Source organism: Pseudonaja textilis, chromosome 2, assembly GCF_049901715.1.
Source record: "Pseudonaja textilis isolate UNSWEBS1 chromosome 2, rPseTex1.2, whole genome shotgun sequence".
In the NCBI taxonomy this organism is placed as follows: Eukaryota; Metazoa; Chordata; class Lepidosauria; order Squamata; family Elapidae; genus Pseudonaja; species Pseudonaja textilis.
The window spans coordinates 68911987-68935759 of NC_141991.1; the positions used below are offsets into that span (position 1 = coordinate 68911987).

The 23773-nt window shown below is 34.8% G+C and overlaps 1 protein-coding gene across 4 annotated transcripts in view; it reads right to left on the reverse strand.

Annotated features, from left to right (window-relative positions):
• Nucleotides 1–1039: 1039 nt before the first annotated feature.
• The window catches only part of SGCD (sarcoglycan delta), a 322572-nt gene continuing 299838 nt past the window's right edge, over nt 1040–23773 (reverse strand). For 3 of the 4 annotated variants that reach the window (XM_026696668.2, XM_087924232.1, XM_087924230.1), the window contains 2 exons: nt 17417–17540; nt 1040–13505 (listed from right to left, as the gene is read on the reverse strand). In XM_026696668.2, the coding sequence (XP_026552453.1) occupies nt 13332–13505; nt 17417–17540 (298 nt within the window). In that variant the 3' untranslated portion in view covers nt 1040–13331. The remainder of the gene's footprint in view (nt 13506–17416; nt 17541–23773) is intronic. The other variant, XM_087924233.1, reaches the window with a different exon arrangement.

Genomic DNA, 23773 nt, shown 5'->3' on the forward strand with positions numbered 1-23773 from the left:
TTAATATAGGCCTTAATTTGGAGGGGAGGGGCTTAATTTCATTTCATGCCTATAAAACATGCTGGGACTTCCTATTGGGGGAGGACGTATTGTTGGAGAAACAGGGTATGTGTTTAGGTCTGTTGTAATGGGAATTAGAGTAGCATATGCAATAATTTTCACAAAATTATAATTCAGCTGGAGTTTGTCAGTGTAGCATTTCTACAGGAAATATTTCAAAAAACACAACAGTTGTCTTTTTGGTACAGAAACAGCATTGCCTTTTGGTATTTTAATATATTAGCTTATGGTTTTGATGTCCAAGTCTTGACTGAAATGGAATCTCCTAACTTTGATCATTTTGTTGAAAAAGAAGTCCAGCTGTTTTCCGTGACATATGGAATACAGCATCTGATCATCCTTACAATTTATCTGTAGAACATATTAAAGCTCTGGTCAGATTCTAGAATTGATGTTGGGAACAAATTCTGTAGCATAGCCTTTGCCAATTAATATTTTTAATTTTTTTTTAAAAAAAGCTGTAGGATGTAATGTAAAATTTTATTAGCATAGATTCATAGATCCAAAGCAGTAAAAAGAATGGGTTGAATTGAGCTTTTTCACTATTTTAATATATCAGTAATTTGTAGATAGAAACATTAAAAATGCATAGAGACTCACCTGCTAGTTTACTTCTCCATGGTTTTGTTTGTATGCAAACATGTTTTTTAAACATAGAAGTGAAGTTATTTACCCCTTCCCAAATATGTTGATATATTTATGGAGATGGAAAACTTCTGGATCAGGTTAACTGTTTTTGAAAAGATTGACCATTTATAGCAAATCTTCTTCATAAAATATTTTATATATTTATTTATTTATTCAATTTGTATGGCTGCTCATCTCAACACTGATTCTGGGCAGCAAACAGAATTAAAATAAAGTAAAAACAATTGCAACAATACAAAAATTAAAATACACAGCAGCTGATAAAATATTGTACTCCATAATCACATATTGATGTTAATTTGTTTTTATTATGGTTAAAAATGGAGCCGCATTTTCTTTCTTAATAATCATTATTTTATTAATATATTTTACAAGATTGCAGGTTGAAACAATTTTAAATACAAATCTTTTATACAGAAAGTGTAATAAAGTTAAAATAGTTCCTTGTGTAATCATAGCATTATTGCAATGCTTACAAAATTTTGCATAGTGTGTGCAAGGATTGATGTTACTTGATAAAAAAAAGTTTTTTTCTCACACAATCATACACATACATAAATTAAGAATAAAAATAAGAATCCAAAGATGTGAACATCTCCATGAACAAAACATGATATAAAATTGTTGGGTTTACCTAATGAAGGCTTTGATGTCAGACAATGCATATTACTATAACAGATGGAAAATTCTGATGGCATATGGATGGTGTTTTAATGCTACATTCATAAACAGTTAGGATTTGGCAGCTTTAAGTTTCATTGCTTAAACCAGCAGAGAATGTATTCTGCTCTCAGTGCTCAATACACAGTGTTTTAGTTGTTCTTAACACTAGTAATTATGTGATACATTAAGCACTGCTATCCAGACAAGGCAAGCTATAAAATAAGAGGTAACTTATGATCAGGAAAAATGACTGATCTTTCCACCCCCAATGAATCTGTTATGTAACTTACTACTTCCAGTAGGATTATGAACTGTGAACTCTATAAATCGATCTGAGCTAATAATAAGATGCTGGATTCAGATTTAATCATGCTTAAAACAAAACAACTGAATCAAAGAGGAAAGTAAGTGTAGGGTAATTTTAATTCCATTGATTTCAACAGAATCAGTGGGTTTGGTGATTTCATTGAGTCTACTTCAAGCATGACTAAATCTGGATTCAATTTATTTTTAAACACTTAAAAATAAACACATCTCAGTTTAACGCTACATCCCTTTGTCCACAGGTCACACAGCTCGAAGTACATATATGGGCTAGAGGTCTGCGAGTGCTTTCATGCCTTGTAAAGTTTCTAGAATACAACACAGGGTCTGGTTGATGTTGGAAACAGAATGCTAGGCTAGATGGATCTTTGATTTGATTCAGCAAAGTATTTGTTAACGTGTGAACCAGTTCTGATTTTAGGACTTAGACCAAGAATCAGAGGGTATTTTAGATGTCGCTTTAAAATAGCACTTGAGCCTCTTCAAACATATTAGTTTGTATATGCATGCTATCAGTGCAAAATTGTGAATGAAAAGTCAATTCTAAATGAATGATTCACACTAACCAATGGGAAATTTCTACTAGTCCTGTAAATGTGAAAAGTTGAAGCAAAAAAATATCAAATAACATTACGTAGCTAAGGGAGAACAATTTGTCCTTTCGATCAAATTAAGCTGAACATCAGATCAGTTTTAAACCCTAAAACCTCAACTCTCAAAAGATGAAACCATATGAAATCATAATGAAGGTTGGTGGCAACTTTTGAAATGAAATGTGTACGATATAATCTCAAGGAGTTTATAATATTTTAGATTAGTCACATGCATTTAGGAAAAGTAGTATTACTGAAAGAGGAAAAAAAACACAAGTAGGCTATTTTATTTAAATAGAAATTATATGCCAATGGGAATACATGACATGCTGCTAAACATAATTATAGTGGATATAAAGAACACAAATGAAAAGCCATGCAAATAAGAGAGGATTCCATATAAAGCATAACACAATCCTTATATTCTCTCCCCCTCCCACTGTCATTCTAATGTAGCTATTGTTGCGCTGTAAGCTACTTAGCTATTTCCCATAGTGATGGACAAATCAATACCATGGTAGCATGATTCAACATTCTGCTCATTAAAAGGCCTTGACAAAAGCACCAACAGGTCTTACAGAGATATTCAGCAGTCAGTCAGCAGCCTATCTCTATATGACTACATTTGCTATGAAGCACTAAAGAGCTCGACTGAATTCTTTACTTTCTATCTACCAATTCCTCTTGAATAATCTCTGTCGTGGATGGTAATGAATTATAAAACAAGAATAAACCTGACTGGAACTGAAAATAGTAGGCTGAATATTAGTGAGTACATGCAGTTAGAGTTTTTTTCCAGGACCATTTGCCAATAGAAAAGGCAATACAGAATTGTCCTATTTTTTCTTTAAGAATGAACTGGAGCATTTAGAACCATGGTGGGGCAGTGGTTAGAATGCAGTATTGCAGGCTAATTCTGCTGACTGCCAATTGGACTTCAGGACTTCAGCAGTTAAAATTTAACTAGCTCAAGGTTGACTCAGCCTTCCATCCTTCTGAGGTCATTAAAATGAGGACCCAGATTGTTGGGGGCAATCTGCTGATTCTGTAAACCGCTCAGAAAGGGCTGTAAAGCACTGTGAAGCGGTATATAAATCTAAGTGCTATTGTTATGATAGTTAGATTTTAGTATTTAAGATAAAGAGCTACAGATGGTTCAATACAGATTTAGTTCATTTATTGCAGTGAAAAATGAGCAGAGTTTTGCTTCATGTTGGCTTGTGCCAAATCTGAAATCTAAACACCAATGTGCCCTTGGATGCCTGCCTTGGAGCTTGCCAGCTCAGTCCTTCCTCTATCCTTCCTTCCCTTGAAATTATGATGATGCAAAGCAAAGGACCAGTCTTCAGCATCATTGTTATTTACAAGAATGATTCTGGACACCAGACAAGTCCTATTTGTTTTCTTAAAAAGTAAACAACAGCAAAATGTCACTTTTTGTGACCAGCCACAGCCTCATTGCAGTTTGGTGGTTTAGTGGTGAATTAAAGATGTTCAGAAATTGTGATGGGCTTTTATCTCTTCTTTGTCTCAATAAGAAAGTGAATAGTTATCAAATCTAAGAACTGAAATAGATATGACAGAATATCTGGGATGGAATCAGTTTTCTCACTCAGTAGCAGCTGGGGGCATTTAAATTTTGATTACAGCAGCGGTGCTATGCGGGAGCAAGTAAGCGAGAAAGTAATTGAACTTTATCCCCTGCTGGCTTGTTAGTTTACATTTTGGCACCTAATTTCTCTTAGTCCATCTGGGGGGAAAATGGGGCAGGAATAAAAGTTAGGTTTATTCCTCAATGTTGATGCTCCATTCAAAGCAGACTCCTTTCCATATATGTAACCAATTAGTAGTTGATGTAATGATATTAATGAATGTTCAGAGATGAAAAATAAAACGTTAGCGGAGCTGATAATTTTTGATACTTTTCAATTATAAAGCCATAGTGATAGTTTGTCATCAAGTTATGCGTTAGATCAGGGTCAGGCAACTTAGGGGGGCTGGAAGGCTGATTTCAGATTTTGTGGGGAAAAGGCTTTTAGATGGTAGGATTAATACAAAACAGAGGGAGCCATCTACATGCATAGAGCCAGGATATTTTTGGATGAGCTGCTTTAATATTTTAAAATTTACACTACAGCTTTCCTGTGTTTGCAGTATGACAGTTGGGTCTGGGGCTGCTGAAAGCCTTCATGGCATGCAAATTGCCCCTTCTTGGTGCAGTTATGCAAAAGAACAGGAAGAAGTGGAAATCATTCCATTTTGTTCACAATAACATATAGAATAGTATCCAATGTTGTAAAGATTTTTTATAACTACAGCATCGTATTTTCTCCGTTCTAAAAATGGTGCTCATAAACTTTGTATCATGTTCCATAGCTACAATTTAGGTTCCAGTTGCAGAAAGTAACTTACATTTTACACAAGGATTATATTAAATTTATCTAAAAATAGGATCATTTCTTTGTTCAAAACTCATTTTTTGCGCTCTGACTTTAGACTACATTAACACATATCACTGTTCATATTAAAAACTTGTTGCTTCTTTGGTGTTGATGTCAGTTTGATGGGTGTAGTATGGCTGGAAAAAACTACCAAGCAAAATTGGGGTAATGTTTGGGGTAATGTATTTGGGTGTCTATGAGTAAAATTTGAGTATATCATTAACAGCTAACTCATTAAGCATCAGTTATTTCTTATATCAATATGGATAACTATAATTATCCAGTGCAGTTTGCCTGCAAACTCAGTCCACAATGAAGGGTCTACTCTCAAAAACTCAACAAATACTAATTTTATTATCAGCAAACAAGAAAATGAACCAAAGAAGTCTTCAGCTGAAAGTTATTAGTATAAATGATAGGAGACATTACAGTGCTCTTTTTAAACCAGAGGACTGGTATGAAAAAAGTCCTACACAATTATTTATGATGTGTATCATTGTTGTTTTCGAATTGAAAACTGCTTACAGATGCTGCTTTGCTAGGGAAAAATCTTGTAAAAGCTTACCGGAATAACACTGCTTTACAAAGCAGTAATGCATTTACCAGCAGAAACCTCCTTTTTTTTTGTTTTATCCATGATTATGACTTTAGTATAGAAAATGGAAGCAGACACAAACATGAATATAGAAAAAAAATTCTGTCACAATATAAAATAGGATCTGACATATTGTAGTCAGCAAACTTATTCTTACAATCCACTATAAAGAAACTTTTTGAAGGGCGTCAGTGTGATTAAAAAAAAAAGGTATTGGGTGGATTTTGTTCTAAAGCAGCCCAACTTTATTTCAAGTATTTGGTAGTGTAGCCACACTGCAAATATAGAAAATTCAAATCTTTTCTGCTTTCACCTATAACACCTGGCAGAAAAATGAAGCAGATTCAACAATGGGGCATCTATTTTAGATTTTCTTTTAACACAGTGAAATAACAAAGCAAACTAAATTTGATAAAATGATCAACGACCTGCTATTCTCAACATTAATTCATTTTGCCTTTGAAGTTGTAGTCTGATGTTGCTAAAAATATACTAGTGAGGAAGCAGAAAGATGAAAACATTCCCACAAAATCTATTGGATTATCTGCCTGCCTAAATTTCCTGAATTTCTTTACAGGAATACCAATGTCCCGCTGGCAGTCTTCCATTAGCCCAATGAGATATTCTCCTATGCTATTCTTCCCTGCTGTAATCCACAGCTTCCTAATTTCTTCTAGCAGATTGAAAATCACTCCTGAGGAATTTTTGAAGGTTATGTCAGAGGTTACAGGACAAAAAGGGGTACTATGAGATTTGAAGGACAATGGCTTCTTCACAGAAGGAATTCTTGGCTCATACCTCCTTCTAGCAGGTTCTATAAGGGGTATACTGGCAAAGGATGAGCCACTTGCAAAGTACTGGCTGCTTCATTTTTAAATGTATTTCCTTTTTTGGTCAAATAAGTTAAATTTGTTCCTGTAAGACTTGTGGCAGCTTCTGTTGGAACAGTAATGCTTGTTTTCAGCATTTCTGAATTAATGGATGATTATAATAGGACATTTCCCAACTGTTTTTGAGAGATTTGGGAAAAGAAATGGCAGGGGTATGGAAGTACTTTGATTTGGCTGACTCGGGTGTGTCAAACTCATGGTCTGCAGGGTGGATGTGTCAAGCACTGGCCATGCCTACCCCCATTTCAGTGAAGGGGGAAAAAGTTGCAACATGTCATGTGTCGCCGCGAGTTTGACACCCCTGGACTCACTTATTAAAAAGATCTTATTCAAGGCAGAATTAACACGTGATGACTTCATAGTTCGATGCATCAAGGCTTCTTGGCAAAAGTATGTCTCTAGTTTGTTACTGCTTTCCTCCAGAAAAAAAAAATTCAATAACCTTATCTAAAGTACAGCCATGGGATTCCCCAGCCATATACTAACCAAATACATGTGAGAGTCAGACAAGATCAGCCAGATGCTGCTACCTGTAAGCAGTTCTGCATAATTGCATTATGAATCAAACAGGAATTGTAATTAGATGAACATAATAACATAAATGAGCAAATTGTTTTTCTTTTCTCTTTACAGATTTTTTTTTCTAGCAAACTATGGCCCTTGCTCAGATACTCTGCAGTTTGAAAATAAACTTCAACAAATGCAAGCAGCTTGATGTCCATTCCAAAAGCAGAGACAATTTCCAAGAATACCATTCACACTGGATAAAGTGTTATTTGATAGTGCCTCTGACCTCTGCAGCATAATCTATTCTCCCACAGCTTTCCATTTTAGAATTGGGAATATCCATGGATGTGCTACAGTTTTTCCTCTCTGTGGTAAGGGGAAAAAAAATAGCTATATATGAAAAAGATCTGAACTGGGAAGAAGAGCAGATTAAAAAAAAGAAAAAATAACTAGGATGAGGAATGATTTGGTATGTTTAGCCTGCAGATGAGAAGATTGCAAGAAGACGCGATAGATACTTTGGATCATCTGTAATGCAAGACAGAGTAAATTGTTCCAATTTGTTGCAGAAAGTAGGGAAAAATATTTAAATTCCAAATAGATCTTGTTACAGGCTGCTCAAGAATGGAACAGACTGAATTGGAAGGTAGAGAGAGGCTTATTTATTGAAAACTGAAGCTAGAGGACCATAATAATAAGTTCTACAATCATGGATTCTGGCACTGAGCAGGTGATTGGAACAGATGATCTTCAATATATGTTCCAATTCTTACAATCTATAAGTCTTTGAGCTTTGTAATTAGGGTTTCCATGTCACACTGAAGCTACCTCCAACTCAGTGTCCTGAGATTTCCTGCTATATGCCAATGCTATACCTGAAGTTTAATCCCTACCTTAGGGATTAAACCCACAAGTAGAATCTATTAAGGTATTGTACATAAATATTCAGCCACAAGTAAGTTGATTTTCCATTCTGTTTTTTAGCTTTTTATGTGATTAGCACAAAGACCACAAGACTTCAATAAATACATCCAATTGAGCAAACTTCAAGTTGTGCACATTTCTAGAAAGCAACCAAGACTTGAAGAAAGACATTATGAGCATAAAAGGCTCACAACTGTTCCATATATTTTGCTTATTTGTGTGCCAGAGAATGACTCCTAATACATAGAGAGACATTAAATTCTACTACAGAAGCCTCAGCATTAAAGAACAAGTGGAATTATAATGCTCAAGAACCTCTTGCTTAATTTTGATTTTAGTGCTTCATTTATAACATTGGATTTAATCAAACACAAACAATAATACCACAATAAACAATAATAGGAAATAACTATATGGAGCCAAAGTTTTCGCGTGAGAATGCATGAACTTTTAAACTCTAGCAAGAATTCAAAACTTTCTCAGGTGGTGGGCAGCATTGTATTGAACACATGTTGGAAGAGTTGGGCTGTTTCATGATTTTTCTCAATTTATATTCATTATTTTTTTAAAAACAAAACAAAAACAAAATGCTTTAAAATGTGGTCATAGAAGGAAAGGACCCTCAGCACCCTTTTCTGGGAGTACCCTTGAGTGCTATTGATCCTGCTTTGTAATCATCAAAGTAGAAGGGATCTCAAATATCATGCAGGGGAAAACCACCCTGCTTGTTACAGGGTCTGCTAAAATATTTTAAACAGTGACTATCCATTCTTTTTTTCAAAGCTCCTGGCAAAGGGAAATTTACCATTTCATGTGGCAATGTATTGCATTGGTTGACAGGCTCTGGAGATCTTATAGTCTCAGTCTACTGGTACTGGCTCTGCCCTCTGGGATGACACAAACAAGTCCACACTCTCCTCTGAACTGCTATCATACTGTATCTCATCTCAATGCTATCTTACATAGGCTACACATATCCAGTCCCTATAAATTATGTATACTTATGTAGGTATGGATATACTATTGTAAAGTAAGTTGTCCCATGATTTTATAGGCAGTTGACATGTTATATGAGATGAAAAATGACTACTCTACCTAACAACATGATCACTAGCATCTGCATCTGAATGTAATATGTGTATGCTTTATATTTTGGAAGCTTCTGATAGCAAATGATTTCATTAAGTGCCAGGTTCTCATCAGAACATGAGTTGGTTTAATTATGAACAACCATAGCATGTTCTAACTGTTATAAACAACCAAATAATGTTTTAACTATTTTTAAGAATATTTTTTCATTGTGACCATTTTCTAAATGATAACTTTTCATTTTGACTTAAAAATTACAATGACCATTGAACCAAACCAAACCAGAGAATAATGCAAACTGTTTCCAGGATTAGGTTAATTCTATACAGATCATTGATATTAACCATGTCTACCATACTTCTCAGATGTAAAATTATTTTAAAGTGTACTGAAAGTAATGCAGGCCTATCTTCTTAACCATGGTGTTTATGGTGGGTTGAGGTATACTAAATAAAACAAGAGGAACATTTAAGTATTTCAAAAAGAAATAGCTGTAATATAAAATGAATAACAGATACAACTGCTTGAAATCATCTACATTTAACTAATGTGAATTGAAGAATATCAGGTAGGGTTTCTGATATTATTGAGAAAACCCTTTGGATGACCATAGCTAGCATTTCAATCTATTCTTCTCTTAGCCTGACTTCAATGGAAGTCCACCATTCATATTTCTTCTTCCTGGCAACCAAAGATGAATACTAGTGGTCATTGAGAGAAAAATGTACAAAAATGCTAGTGAAAATAGCGTATCAACCTTTCTTGGGCTGAAATAATTAGATAAAGCCAATAAAATAAATGTAATCCATCAAGACTTCTGTGGAATTCATCAAACTCCATGGTTATTAAATGGAAAAACTGGACAATTTTTTTCATGGAGCAATCTCTAATAAAATTTGGGGTGACCACTCCAAAATTTGAGGCACAATCCATTGAGAGCAGTGGCCCTCAACCCTTTGGGTATGAGGGATCAGTTCCGTGGAGAGTTTTTTTCTGTGGACCAGAGCGGGCATGGTTTTGTGTGCTGCCTGCATCCCACGGATTGGGTTTTGCTTGTTTGCATGGCTTGGATTCTGGATTGCTACAGCCTATGTCTATCCATGGACTGGGGGTTGAGGACCTCTGCTTTAAAGTAAGAAGTTTTTTTTTTCTTGCAATTACTTTCCACAGAAGCCTGTAGAAACCCCTTTTAAAATTAGAATTGGAGAGATAGAAGAATATATAGAGAAACTAACAATATATTAAAATAACAAACATTTGTTAGAGGTATCAGTTTTTAAAATTATTCATATAACATACTGTATATGTGTCCAAATTGTTGATATATAATGTCTTATTTAAAAACATTCCCATTGGTACAAATCTTAACTTTATATGGAAAGTATTTGTGACTGATCAAAATTAAAAAAAAATACCAATTATTTATTTTAATATTGAATCCTAACTCTTTGAACATATTTTGTTTGTTACTGGATATTATTTCTTTTGGAAAAAACAATATAGGGTACAATCAGAAAAAGTTATTGATCTATCTTTTCAACAAAGTGAATTGGAATAGTTTGGAGTATGGCATCCATCTTTTCCATGACTTATTTGATAGATATACCTGCAAAACAGGCAAGTATCTACCATCTTTTAAGGAAGCTAATTGTAAAAGCATGGTGTGTTGTCACAACCACCGTTGCGGTTAAAAAATGACAGTAATACTATTATTGGGATTTTATGTACAATTATACACTGCATACAATGAAGATTTAAGCTTCCTACAACTTAGATTGGAAAAGAGCAAAGAAAGAGGAAATATTTTCTATGACTATATGTAATTTTACAAATGTCAAAACACCTTCTTACATATTATTTTAAATAAATTAAAGCCTAGTAGCCTTTAGCAAAAGCAAATAACCATCTTTTCCAATGAGAGCTTGTATTGCTTTTGGGATGGCAAACTTCTCCCATATTTTAAGACAGATTTCTCTAACCTAGTGTTCATTAATGGCTAGGTTGGTTGAATTAATGGACTTTACAGTCCAGTCTATGTCATGAGGATTTGTTTGTGGGGAGTCTAATTTAAATTACTAACTAAATTCAGCACCTAAGCTTAGATTCTAAAGACTATTTGATGGTGGTTGTGAACGGCTTGTTTGTCTTACTTTTGCTATTGTATTTCTTCTCTTTCCATAAACATTATCCATTACTGTCAATTTAGTTAACAATCAAACTAAAGATCAGGAGCCAAATTAATATACAGACTAGACTAGCAGAAAGTTAAGCCCTTCAGAAACAAAGAAGCAAACACCCAGTTCATTTCAATAAGATTGTTTCTTTCCTTTTCGATAAAATTGATGGTAGAAGAAAAGATAAAACCTTGTCACACAGCAGTATGACTATTTCCTTTGCAGCACTGAGTTCATTTACCATCATGGGCACCCTGACAAATGTTCTTTAATGAAATGGGTCTTAGTGGATCACTATTCAATATGAAATGAATAACAAAAGCAAAAAACACAGTTCACAAACACATCTGATGATTTGAAGTTGTACCTTCAGTATAAATTTAGATATTCATTACTCAGACAAAAACAAGATTGAGGTTACCAGTGCCTCTCAGCCTTGGCAGTTTTAGTTAAGTCTACCTCATAAGTCCGCATTCATCTTCCAAACATTGCAATCACCATTCTTTCCAACATTTAGTCTAAAATATCAGATAAAATGGTTTTTTAATAATAAGATAAATATTGATGTGCTTCTCCTTGCTGAGTGCATTGACTTAAGGCATAGGCACAAGTCTCCCTCTTTTAACAGAGATGGTATATAGTTGTGTCCCAATACAATTATTATCCTGGGTGACCCCCTTGCATTTAAGTAGCTCAAAAAGTACTTTGCAACAACCACTGAGTTAGCCAATACTTTAAAGATTTAATATTGTCACTAAGGCTGCACCCTTAACTATATTTTATGAAGAAGTAAACCTCATATTTGACCTTACTTCTGAGTAAGAATGTCTAGGATTGCACTGCAAATCTAATATGTAACTACGCATTTTACTGTCCATCAAAAGTGCACTTTACTGGTGTCTTCAAGTCTTTTTAACCAATGACTTGAAACACCTAATTATATTTATAAATGGCTTAATCCAAACTTTACTGAAACCAGTAATGAGAATGTTATCTAAACTGAATTCAGTTGACTTGCTAGGAAGTTCTTGGCATGCTCTAGATCAGAAAGTCTCAAAACTGGCTCAAAGTTTCAAGCTTGTTACAAGAGTAACCAATAACTTATGTGTTTCCCCAAATCTCAGAAGTTATAGATCGTACGGTTTCCTAGACTATTAAAAAACACACTTGGGGATCAATTGCATGAATCATGTGCCTTTTCTATGATAGAAGGGGCAGAGTTGTGGTTGACAGAACATAAACCTCTTGCTTCCTATCACCTTTTCTGAAGTGCAATTCAGTTTGGGTTTTGGGTTTTAACAGTATGATTGAAAAGGTTTTTTTTTTGCTACTACCATTGTTCCTTAATCACTATTTAAAAAAAAAAGATTTTTAGGATTTTTTTTTTGCAGGGAATCTTTGTAATGATCAGATGGTTTGCCTCCAAGACACCATTCCCAGCATTCCCTTCTTAAATCCTCTTCTGATGATATGTGGTGGCGCAGTGGTTAGATTGCAGCATTGCAGGCTAACTTTGCTCACAGCCTCAAGTTCAATCTCTACTGGCTCAAAGTTGTCTCAGCTTTCTATCCCTCCCAGATTGGTAAAATGCAGACTCAGTTTGTTGGGGGCCATAGGCAGACTCTGTAAACTGCTCCAAGAGTGATTTGTTTAATATGTTTTAAACTAGTTCTGTTCTGTTTACTGAAAGCCTTTACTTGTAGCTTGGATGTATTCTACTGTCCTTTTTGGTTTCTTACCTTCATGAGGAGGGCTGCCTTTGCTTTTTTGCTTTCATGTTTAGGCTGACTTTATACACAATATCCTTTCTCTACAGATACAGATATCTACATGGCCACAGAAGAACCAATAGCATAGGAATTTGTGTTCACTATCATAGAAATGTAAACTCTCTATCTCCCTTTCCTAGAAAGCTGGGGAAACCGCAATTGCAGATCTAGTGCCTTTACACACGGCAGGTTAAACATGGGTGCAGTCTCTTGTGACACAATAAATTTCTTCTTAGAGTTATGTAGATTAAATGTTACATGTGAACTAGCCTTTAAATTTGGAGGGGCTTGAAAACCCTTGACAAATGGAGACAAACATTCAACAATCCAAATACTCTGGAAAGGATCTGCATCCAGTTCACTCACAGTTCTTACATTTTGATGCAAGAATGATAAATGCTACACCAAGAGGGTCACCCTGGAATTTCTTGTACTGAAACCTCGTTTTATGGAAAGGATATATATATCTATATATACTTATATCTATATATATCTATATATTTATATATTCACACACACACACACACACACACACACACACACACACACCCCCCCCAAACATACACACAAGTCTTTGATAGGCTTTCTGTGTTCTAGCAAAATTAAGTGGCAGCTTAACTGTCTTGCCATGAAGTCTGCTGCAAACAGTCTCTTTCAAAGGCAGATACTTGGGTTTATCTGGCAGGTGGAGCTAGATCCAGCCTGGGACAGAAACAGTTTCCCATTGGAACATACGCACAGCTCGTAAATTTTTTGATTGGATCCAGAAGGGGAGTAGGATCCCTGAGGCAATCTAGGTAGTTTGATTTTTGAAGCCTCCAACTTTATCTGAAAGAAAAGAAGAAATGAAGGAGGAAGGGAAAAAAAAAGAATTTTACTTTTGGTCAGATTCGTGATTTAAAACCCATGATCTAAGTTAACTGTGCCCTTCATTCTGTAGTATACATATGTATTCAGTGAAGAATTGGCAATTAGGCTAATATTAACACAGCCCTCAAATATTTTATGCTATAGTTATATTTATTTAGGTACTTATCCATATAATTTCGCATATAATACATGACATTGTTAAATGTGTGTGCATAAGCACATCCTATACTCTCCTACAAATTGCTGAGCTGAATCTATCCTTATACAAAACCATAGCAAAGAGAAACTTCCAGAGTTCACATCAAATAGTGCATCTTATGAATGTTGGCTAGCTAGCATGGTATTATAGATATAAGTCTGCTGATATCAATGCTAAAAGTGCTGAACAATATTCACATTTATATCTACATTCTATTGTAAATGTTTCTATCCCCAATACTATTTGCCTTAAAATGAAAATCTGAATGCAAATAATCCCTCATCACTGAATGCAAAATGGTCAGGCAGTGAGAAGACAAGACTCTTCCAAGATTTCTATGCGGATACATAAATGGGACCCTAGGAGGAGCCACTTATGATAAGGAACATGATTATGTCTCTTCATGCACTATGTCTGAAGTAAGGATGGACACATTTCAATGTGTTAGCCTGCATATTACTTTGGAAAATCTAAATGAAAATACAAGCTGAATTAATTGTTCCTCTATAAATGGTGAAAGTGGAACAATGTTTACATATAAAAATTCTTCACTGCCTGAAGCTCTTAATAATTGCCATAATAAACAACATACAGTTTTCTGCTCTTTCTACATTGTTATTTGTAGTCTTTGATATCACTTTATTATTCTTTCTGTGACAGTTTAATGATGCACAGGAAATCCATTGTTTGAAATATATAAATATGTGAATTAAATTTTTCAAAGCAGATATTCAGTGCTAGAAAAATGCGATATTATTAGATTACAAGTGACCAACAAAATGTGCGATTACTGGGATAATTTTAATTCAATTTATTACAATCATAGACCGGAGATGGGATACTCAGATAAAAAATAATTGTGCTGGTATATAATGCCCTTTAAGCATAATTAATCACAGCAAAAATTCCCTACTATTTCAATTCCTAATACTAATTGCATTCTTTAAAAAAAGTTGCAGTTAATCCAAGTTAGCTTTTAATATTTATTTTTTTCAGGATATCCTATTTGCCACACACCAGCCTCAATAATTTCCTAGTTAAAAAGAGTCTGCTTTGATAATGCATTTTCAAAATGTGTACCGAGAAGCAAAAGAAAGGGAAGACAAGGGGGAAATCCAGGGAAAGAGAGAAGTGTAGACAGGATTTACCTTGAACTGAGTTTTATTGAGACTCACTTTCTGTATCTATTTTCAATGTTAGGGCTCAGTGAGCTTCTAAAAATGTATAAAGCAGGGGTGTCAAACTCGTGACATCACAATATTGTCACATGATGTATTGGGACTTCCCCCCTTCGCTAAACCAGGCGGGGCATGGCCAGCATGTGAGGCATCCGGGCAGCGGGCTGTGAGTTTGACAGCCCTGGTATAGAGTGTTTTCAGGTGTTCTCTTGGCCACTGAGAATAGCTATTATAGCTATTTCCAGCTCTCGGAACCATGGCATTTAGGTCAGAAGGGGCTGTTTCTATGTTCACTTGAACTCTTTCAATGTTTATTTCACAAATTAAGTGCAACTTAATAGTTGCAATAATGTTTACGAATAATTATTATTTGAATGGTAATTGAAAAGTAGGAGAAAAAAAGCAGAAGGATTTTGGTTTTGCAGCATTCTACTCAGCAGAGATTCCCTTTGCCTCAAGAAAGAGGGAAGACTATCCGGAGTTGCAAAGGAGCAATTATTTCAGCTGGCAATAAGTTGTCCGATGGAGGCATGGGGAAAAATTGGCCATGTCCAAGTAGGAAAAAAAAATATTGCTAAGTAGGAAAGGGGCGGGGGAGGGATAAGGAGAGAGAGAGAGAGCTGACCGGTTGCAGCAAATAGTGATTGTAGAAACTGAAGCGGTATGGGGATTGTGAAGTTGTTTGGAAGTGGATAGCCAATTTTAAAACAGGGTATGCCATTACAACAAATGTGTAGTTGAGCTTTTCACGAGTAACACTGGGAAAAGAACAACTTGGAGCTTGTGCATTTATTTGTGAATTTATTTGTGAGCTTCTTTGCCTGTGAGGTAAAAGTGGATTTGACTTATTCTTCCATCTGTATGATACTTTTAACCTGTATACTTGTTCATTCAAAACAGCACTGCCAATTCTTCTAGGATTATATGTACCACTTACTGCTCACACGGATATACTGCAAGTTGTAGAAATATAGTATTCATTCAACATGTTCCTGAGACCTGAAAATTGTTTCAACATTCCTCCAGGTTATCGAAAGGTTGGGAAAGGCTATTTTAAAAGGTGGAAATGACTTAATCATTCTTTTTTCTTGAGCTGAAGATTGGAATGCGTTTGTTTCCATCATCAGTAGGGAAAACCAAGGAGAGATAGGCAAATAGGACGCCACCTCCATGGCTACATGTTACTCATGGAGCAAAATGAGAGGTAGACCCAAGCAGCCACACATTGACCTTGGCTTGGTACACTTTGATCATTAGGTAATGCTAAACTTTTGCAGCCTTCATTGCAGAAAGTCATAGTTGCTGACTTATCTATACCTTTAACAACTAAAAGTCAGGGCTACACACATTCATTTCGAATGAAATAAACAAAATTTAAAAAGTTACGATTTTTATGTAGTTACTTACCAAGCACATATAAATTATATTAAAGTAACCACAATATCTTTACAATCCCCAAGGCATATCACATTTGAGCACCCCTAAGGTTTGGAAATTGAAAGTTGAAGAATTTGACACGCCGTATGAGTATGCAGTGCTTTAGATTCCATTTTTGAAAATGTGCTTTATAAAATGCATCAGCGCAAACATACCACCAGAATGCAGCTACTTAAAGCAGCTACATGTTTTTTTTTTTTAAAAAAAATCTGGAATAGTTTGGCAGTTTTTGCAATCTTGGGAAGAGATGCAGTTGTTTCAAAGGATTGCAGGTAAGTTGCTGTGTTTGTGCCTTTGTGCCTTCTGAAGCACTGTTTGCATCTTGACTGTGAAGACCATACCAGAAAACCCTAGCTCTAAAATAGGATGCTAATAGTTTACATTTGCATGACAAGAAGCTGAACTAGGGCAACTGAATATTAAAATATTGTGTATTTCCAATTATACTGAAATTGGCTTGGCACACTTTGATGCTTGAGTTATTCAATTTGTGGACTACCATTGCAAAATCCTAAATACCTTCAAAGATCTAAAGAGTTTGTTTTAACCCATTAAAAATGCTGCCAGTTTTTACAGATCAATAGGAATGAGTTAATCCCATCTCATCACAAAATAAATGATATAAGAGGTAATTATGCTGGTCAAGAAAAACTCACTTTAAACTGTCAAAATGGGAATTTAGTGGTACTACTCATTTTTACAGCTACATAAATCTGTTTCCCTTAATCACTGCTATTATCCCAGCCTTTTAACACTAATTAATCAACTTGCCACTTTGTATGGGAGAAGCACAGTTTGCATATGATGAGTTCCATCATCTTGATGAGAAACTTTAATATATTAGCTACCCATATTACTTTTTAAAAGCAATGCTAAGGGGAATTGCCAAGAAAATTTCCAGTGCTAAATGGAATTATCATCCAATTTTTAAATCTGAAAATTGCCTAAATGTACCAAGCTCTGTTTTGTACTCATTGCAAATGAGACAGCCTTGACAATAGACCAAAAGCAGAATCCTGATCTCAGCTCTGAGGTGTACTGAACTTTCTCCATACCTCACCATCTTTGGATTGCAGCTTAAGCTCCGTCCTGCATGTTGCTTCCAGGTTGCCAGCCTCAGCATTGATCAAAACTCCCTTGGGAGCCTCCATCACCAAAGAGCGTGTCGGAGACTCAAGTCTGTAATATCAAAAAGCACTCACATCAGTATCTGGATTTTTGTGGAGGAGGGGGAACTCATTTGCAACGTGAAAAGATTTCTTCTGAATTGATGCTGAATTCATTTGGAAATAGCACTAAGACTTATATACCGCTTTACAGCCCTCTCTAAGCAGTTTACACCATATTGCCTGGGACTTCATTTTACCAACCTTGGAAGGATGGAAGGCTGAGTCAACCTTGAGCCGGTCAGGATCGAACCCCTGGAAGCCAGCAGAATTAGCCTGCAATAGTGCATTCTTACCACCATGGCTCTTGAATTACTAGTATTTCAATGACATGATGCTATATTTTCTTCATCTGTTCAAGCTAAACCTTTCTATCGCAAGCATTTGTGACAGCTGTGCTGGAGGGACATAATCTACTTGCCGGATGATAGATAAGAGTTGGTGTCCAGTGATGTTTGCTATAGAAAAAAAAAAAAAGGCTCCAGATACAGGAGATGTAGGCCAAGAAAGAAGAGCCTAAAAGGCATGTGAGAAAGGTTTTTAAGACAGAAATTAACCCAGGGATGAACTGTTCCTAATATATACTGCTTTTAACTTGGTAATGTAGATATTACACTGTGAATTTCTCACATGCATAAAAAATTGAGAATATCACATGAATATATTTTTGTGACAAAACAGATTTTCTTAATAAAATATTATTACTTTTTTGCTATTACAAGTCACACTCAGATTCACAGCAGAATTCTTAATAATCCCCAACAGCACAGCTGTCTTCTATATGTATACAATATCCCCTTCGTATTTTCCCTACCGATACAAAATCAATTGCGAAGCTCTTTTTTCAGCATGTTATTTTATCCCTAATCTCTTGAATCAAAACTGGAAAAGCAGAAATGGAGCCCCTACAGGGCTGTATTTTAAGGCAAGGGGTGGAAAAGAGCATACCCTTTCCAGACTTTTTTCAGATGAGTCAATACTTGTCATTCAAGGATAAGAACTAAATCTACCAAATCTGTGTTACAAAAATCTAAATGGCCACTTACTGGTAGCAAAAAGATACTGTAGGTCTTTATTGCATCTACTAGTCACCTAGATTTTTAGGGCTCAATTTGCTATTCTTACTTTTTGTTTGTATGAAGTATACAATGGTAGCTACACTTCTCCAATAATCTGGGCCATTGAATTCAGTGGACAAAAACAATATAAAAATTACACTGATAGATATTATAGTTGGGGGGAAATATACTTTGGCCAGTGAACTCTCAAAAAGGCCCTGGGCCATTAGCTTTTTCAAAAGTTTTCTTTGGAGGGAGGGCTTTCCAAAGGGGAAATAAGATGTGAGCCCGCTAATGATGATCTGCTATTTACCAAGTAATGGTTTGATCTGTTTTCATTCAAAAAGCAATGAAAAGTACCGACATTTTGTACTTCATTTAAAAAAAAAAAATTCTGCCAGCAAAAACAGTCTTGAATGTAGGCTGACACAATGTAGAATATTTGGACTCTATTAAGATACTATTTAGTCATCATCAGCATAGCATAAAACTTCTATATCTCTAGGTCAGGAATGGCATCATCTGTTCTATGAAACCCACAGATAGTTATTTATAGTCCTGATTTACATTAGATAGTGGCAAGCATGATAGCTTGCAAACAGGTCACACTTGCTGCCTATTAATATTTAAAAGCAATAAAATCTTTAAAAATCTTTTTTTTATTTTTTAAATTTTATTATCAAACCCACTTAGAAAAGATATTGAAGCTTTCACTGCGGCCTTTAACACACAATTATCTTGTGGTCAGGCTCATATGAAAGTGGCTGGATTAGCAACAGTGCTAAAAATAATTACCATGAAATACAAGCATGTGACAAATCTACTAACTTGGTTTTCATCAAATAATACTTCATAGCATCTGATGAACTACTTAAACGTTTATGCCATAGCAGATTTGTAGTAAGGTTTTATTTTGATAATAGGTTAACTCCTGATCACTAGGAGGCACTACACAACTAGTTTTCATCCTTATGAAGATTCTTCAGGCATAAGAATCTTCCATGCTAGTTTCCAACCTATTAAATAGTTGAACATAAAATATTTAGTATGGAGGTTTACCTAACCCTGAAGAGTCCCAGTAAGGATGACCTGGGGGGGTGGGGGGGGGTAGTGACTCTATTGGACACGAGGTAATATAAACTTTAAATTGTATAAACATCCCTTAAGAGCCTTAAGTATAATAAATACACAAACCAGTGAAACTTTTGTAAGATTCCACAATTCCTGTACCATGTGCAGCAAATATTCTCTTCTAACAGTGGATTTTTAATGCTATTGGAAAAAATCAGATGAATGCCATTACCTAATAATCTTCACACCTTGTACACACAACACAATAATACACACACACAAATTATTACTGTACGTTTTAACAAGTGCCCAGAAATAAATGGCATTTTTCAAGGTGAGAGAGATGAATTATTATGATTACGTTGGGAGGCAAGAATTTCTTTATTAAAATAAGTTATTATTAGAAAGAGGTTACTACTCTTAGTACTAATAAGTCTTTATGGGCTTCTCAACTCCCAACAACTCTGGGAGGCATGCAGTTAAAATATATAAAAAAATACAACACTCAAAAAGAAATAATGAACTGTCCCCAAGACAACATACAATCAGAAAATCCATTCAATAGGATTCAGCCTACATGTTTCCCCAAAACCTGAAACATCTTCAGACTGGAAAAAATAGTCTCTTCCCATCTATTTGATAGTTCACTCCAAATTTAACTCTAACCTATCTTTTTCACATATTGTTCTCCTGTTTATACATTCTGCTTTTTTCTAACATTCTAATATGTTTCCCCCCCTTTCCTTTCTTTTTTTCTTAAAATATATTGCAATGAAAGAGAAGAAAAAAAGTAGGAAGAACGGTTAACATAGGCCAGCCAGCTTGAGCTTGTACAGAGCTCTGTTATGGAAATCAACATATCAGCATTGAATACTTTCCTTGCTATATTGTTTCTTGACTGTTTTTATGAGTGATCCCAAATACTTGCTTAAATAATCTTTTCTTTCTTGTTTGCTTCTAATTGCTGTTAAAATTATAATCTTAAACAGTCAGATGGCAGATGGTGCATGGTACCTGCCTATCTTCTAAAGAAGTATCTTGGCATTGTCATTAAACTTTCTAGAGTCTTGCACCCTCAAAAGAACAAAACTTTCCTTTTCTAAAATTCCTAGAGTAATTTATTGGAGGTCAACCTATCAGGTTGTACTATGCTTTCAGAGATATTCATTCTCTTGAAGCAAACATTACTTATCCAGATTTCTAGTTTTCATTTCCTGCATCATATGGAGCCTCATTAATCATTTCAGAAGGACAGCATTTGAAATAATCATTTTTGCAACATTCCTATTTTTAATGATACACACAGTGGTGCTTTTGTTTTTTCTGAAGTAGACTTGAATCTTAACAAGTATGTATAAATTTTAAACAACAACCTTTGCAAGAAAAATTGAATTTGCATATTATTGTGAACTCTAGCTCAACTAGCCAACAAGTGAAGCACATTTCAGTTATAGTATGTGTTTTAATGAGGCAGTTTTTATGTCAAAATACTTATTTTCAGTAACAATACCAATGTATCAAATATTTTCAAATGCTCTTATATGTCTATCAAACACTAAATGCTCCTTATTACTATTGTTGTTAGGTTTCCAAAGGATCATCTCTGAATTATTGGAAACTTCTCAAAAATTTTGAAGTACCCAAGAATCACTGTAGAACTCATTCTTAAATCATTAGGGTCAGTGATCAGTAGAGATTTTCAGTCATCCAGGTCATGGTTGTCCCAAAGGTGCTTTCTCAGGAGACAACTGGGCTTTCTTGTTTTTTTCTTTTGAAGATGTTTTGCTTTTCATCCAAGAAGCTTCTTTAGCTCTGACAGGATAGTGGGGAATGGAAGGATTTATATTGTCTGCAAGGAATATAAATCCTTCCCTTCCCCACTATCCTGTCAGAGTTGAAGAAGCTTAATCTCTCATATCAAGTGCTAATGCTTTGCCTGTCTTCAAATAGTAGCATTCTAACTACTAACTACTCTACATCCTCTAATTCAACAGGCTCAAAGGATTCCCAGATTATCACACATTTACTTATCACAATTCAATTGGCCTCTAGATTTGAGCTGATATGAATAATGTTATCAGCTAAGAAATGTGCAAACTAATCAGGCATATCTGTAGGAGCTTTGTCCCAACATGTCCATAGAAGCCTTCATTAGACTTTGGTCCTGCCTGACCTCTAGAAGCTTAAGTTTATGTGGGGATCTCTCTTGATGTCCATAATAATAATTTTGTGAGATAGATTGGACTGAGAGAAAGTGACTGAATTTGTAGGACTGAGGGGCCTTCTAATTCTATCAAATACTTTAAGCATTACACTAAAGCCACTGCTGATTCTAGGAAATTAGAAACAAAAATGTAGTTTATAATGTATTTTATTAAAAATATTTTGCTAAATTACTCATTATTGCCAATGTGTTGATTATTTTAATATATTTGATGCGAAACTGCATTTTAAGATTAGTTGGGAATTGCATTTAATTAAAAAACATACGTATTGTATTGATTGGAAATGGTTAGTTAAAATATATTTATCAGTTCTCAAAATTTTCTATTGAGTTTCAGTTTCTATCTTAAATCCAATTCAAAGCTAAGATTTCATGTTTTCAACTGATTTTTAATTGCAGTTCCTCGGAACTACTAATATTATTATGCTGCTTTCTGCTATGAACTACTATGAACTTTTGCTGTATTTTTGTTTTAACTTTTCTTGTGAGCTATTTTGTACATCCAAATAATTGATAATTATGTGTTAACCTTGCTAAACATTCCTTCCTTCCTTCCCTCCATCCCTCCTTCCTTCTTTCCTTCCTTCCTGATATTATTTAGCCCACAAAATTATTTTGATTCATTGGATAAAGAAAGAAGGATTATTTCTAAATTGCCTTGCAATGATTTATTTCTTAAACTGAATCTATACTATGCATGGCTGTAACTATTATCAACCAGGCTTTCCTGGTGGTAAATAATTATGTCCAAATGCCTAGAATCAAATCATTGTTTAAAAAACTCCTCTCAGAATGCAATCTTTTTTATTAAAATCAGTGATTTTTCAGCCATACATCTGTGATTTAAGTCTCATCATCTAAAAAACAATGATTTCCTTCCAGGAGGACTCAAGAACAAAAGCAATAATAACACCCATTGATCAGAACTTAATTAACCAACATACTTTTTATTTTTTTAAAATGCATCTATAAATAGTTTCATTCTAATACTTGAACATACTGTTTTGATTATGAGGATTCAATAAAATCTTCCCATGAAAAAAGTACATAGCTTATTGGAAAAAATGTTGCCAAGGGATATGGGTAAGATTCACAATGGGATTTTCACTTTATTCTGATGATCTTCTCCTCACAAAGGCTGACAGAACAGAGAAACCAATGAAGGATCTTGTAACATACGCTAAAGAGGATTCTAACTATATGGAACAGCCTAGAGAGATATGATGTGGCTTGGTATGTCCTTAAAGTAATAACTCAGGAATGGATTCACTGAATTTGGAATGACATGCTGGAGCATAATTTCAAGGGATTTTTTTTTTTAAAAACCCTTTAAACAGTTATTTTGATTCATTTGTATTCTGATGCCTGTATATACTCATGAAACCACATCCTTAAAAAAACTCATAGAAAGATAAGTAGAAATCACCTAAAACTTGGAGGGAAAGACTGATAAAATAGCAAAGCCAAACAAATACTGAGGAGGCTGGTGGTTCTGAAATCATCTTATAAACAATATTTGTAGCCCAGCACTGATCAATAAAAGCAGGCAACAGTGCTAGCATCACTGTGGTTATATTGCCACAGCTACAAAAGTGGAATTTTGTAATTCCAATTATATGAGTTGGGTGGATTGCAAGCCTGCAGGTGATTTGAATTTGGGTCATGCTTCTTATTGTACTGACAATAGATCAGCTAACAATAAACTTAGTAATAATTCTTAAAAATGCATGTTTTAATTATTTAATACAATTGGATTTATAATCTGCCCCAATTTAAAAAGATTCTGAATTGCTAACAGAACATAAAGTTAAAACACTGTATAAACTCAATAATGGGAAAAATTAAAAGAGACAAGCATGATCAGCTTTACTTTCATCCGAGATTGAAGGCACA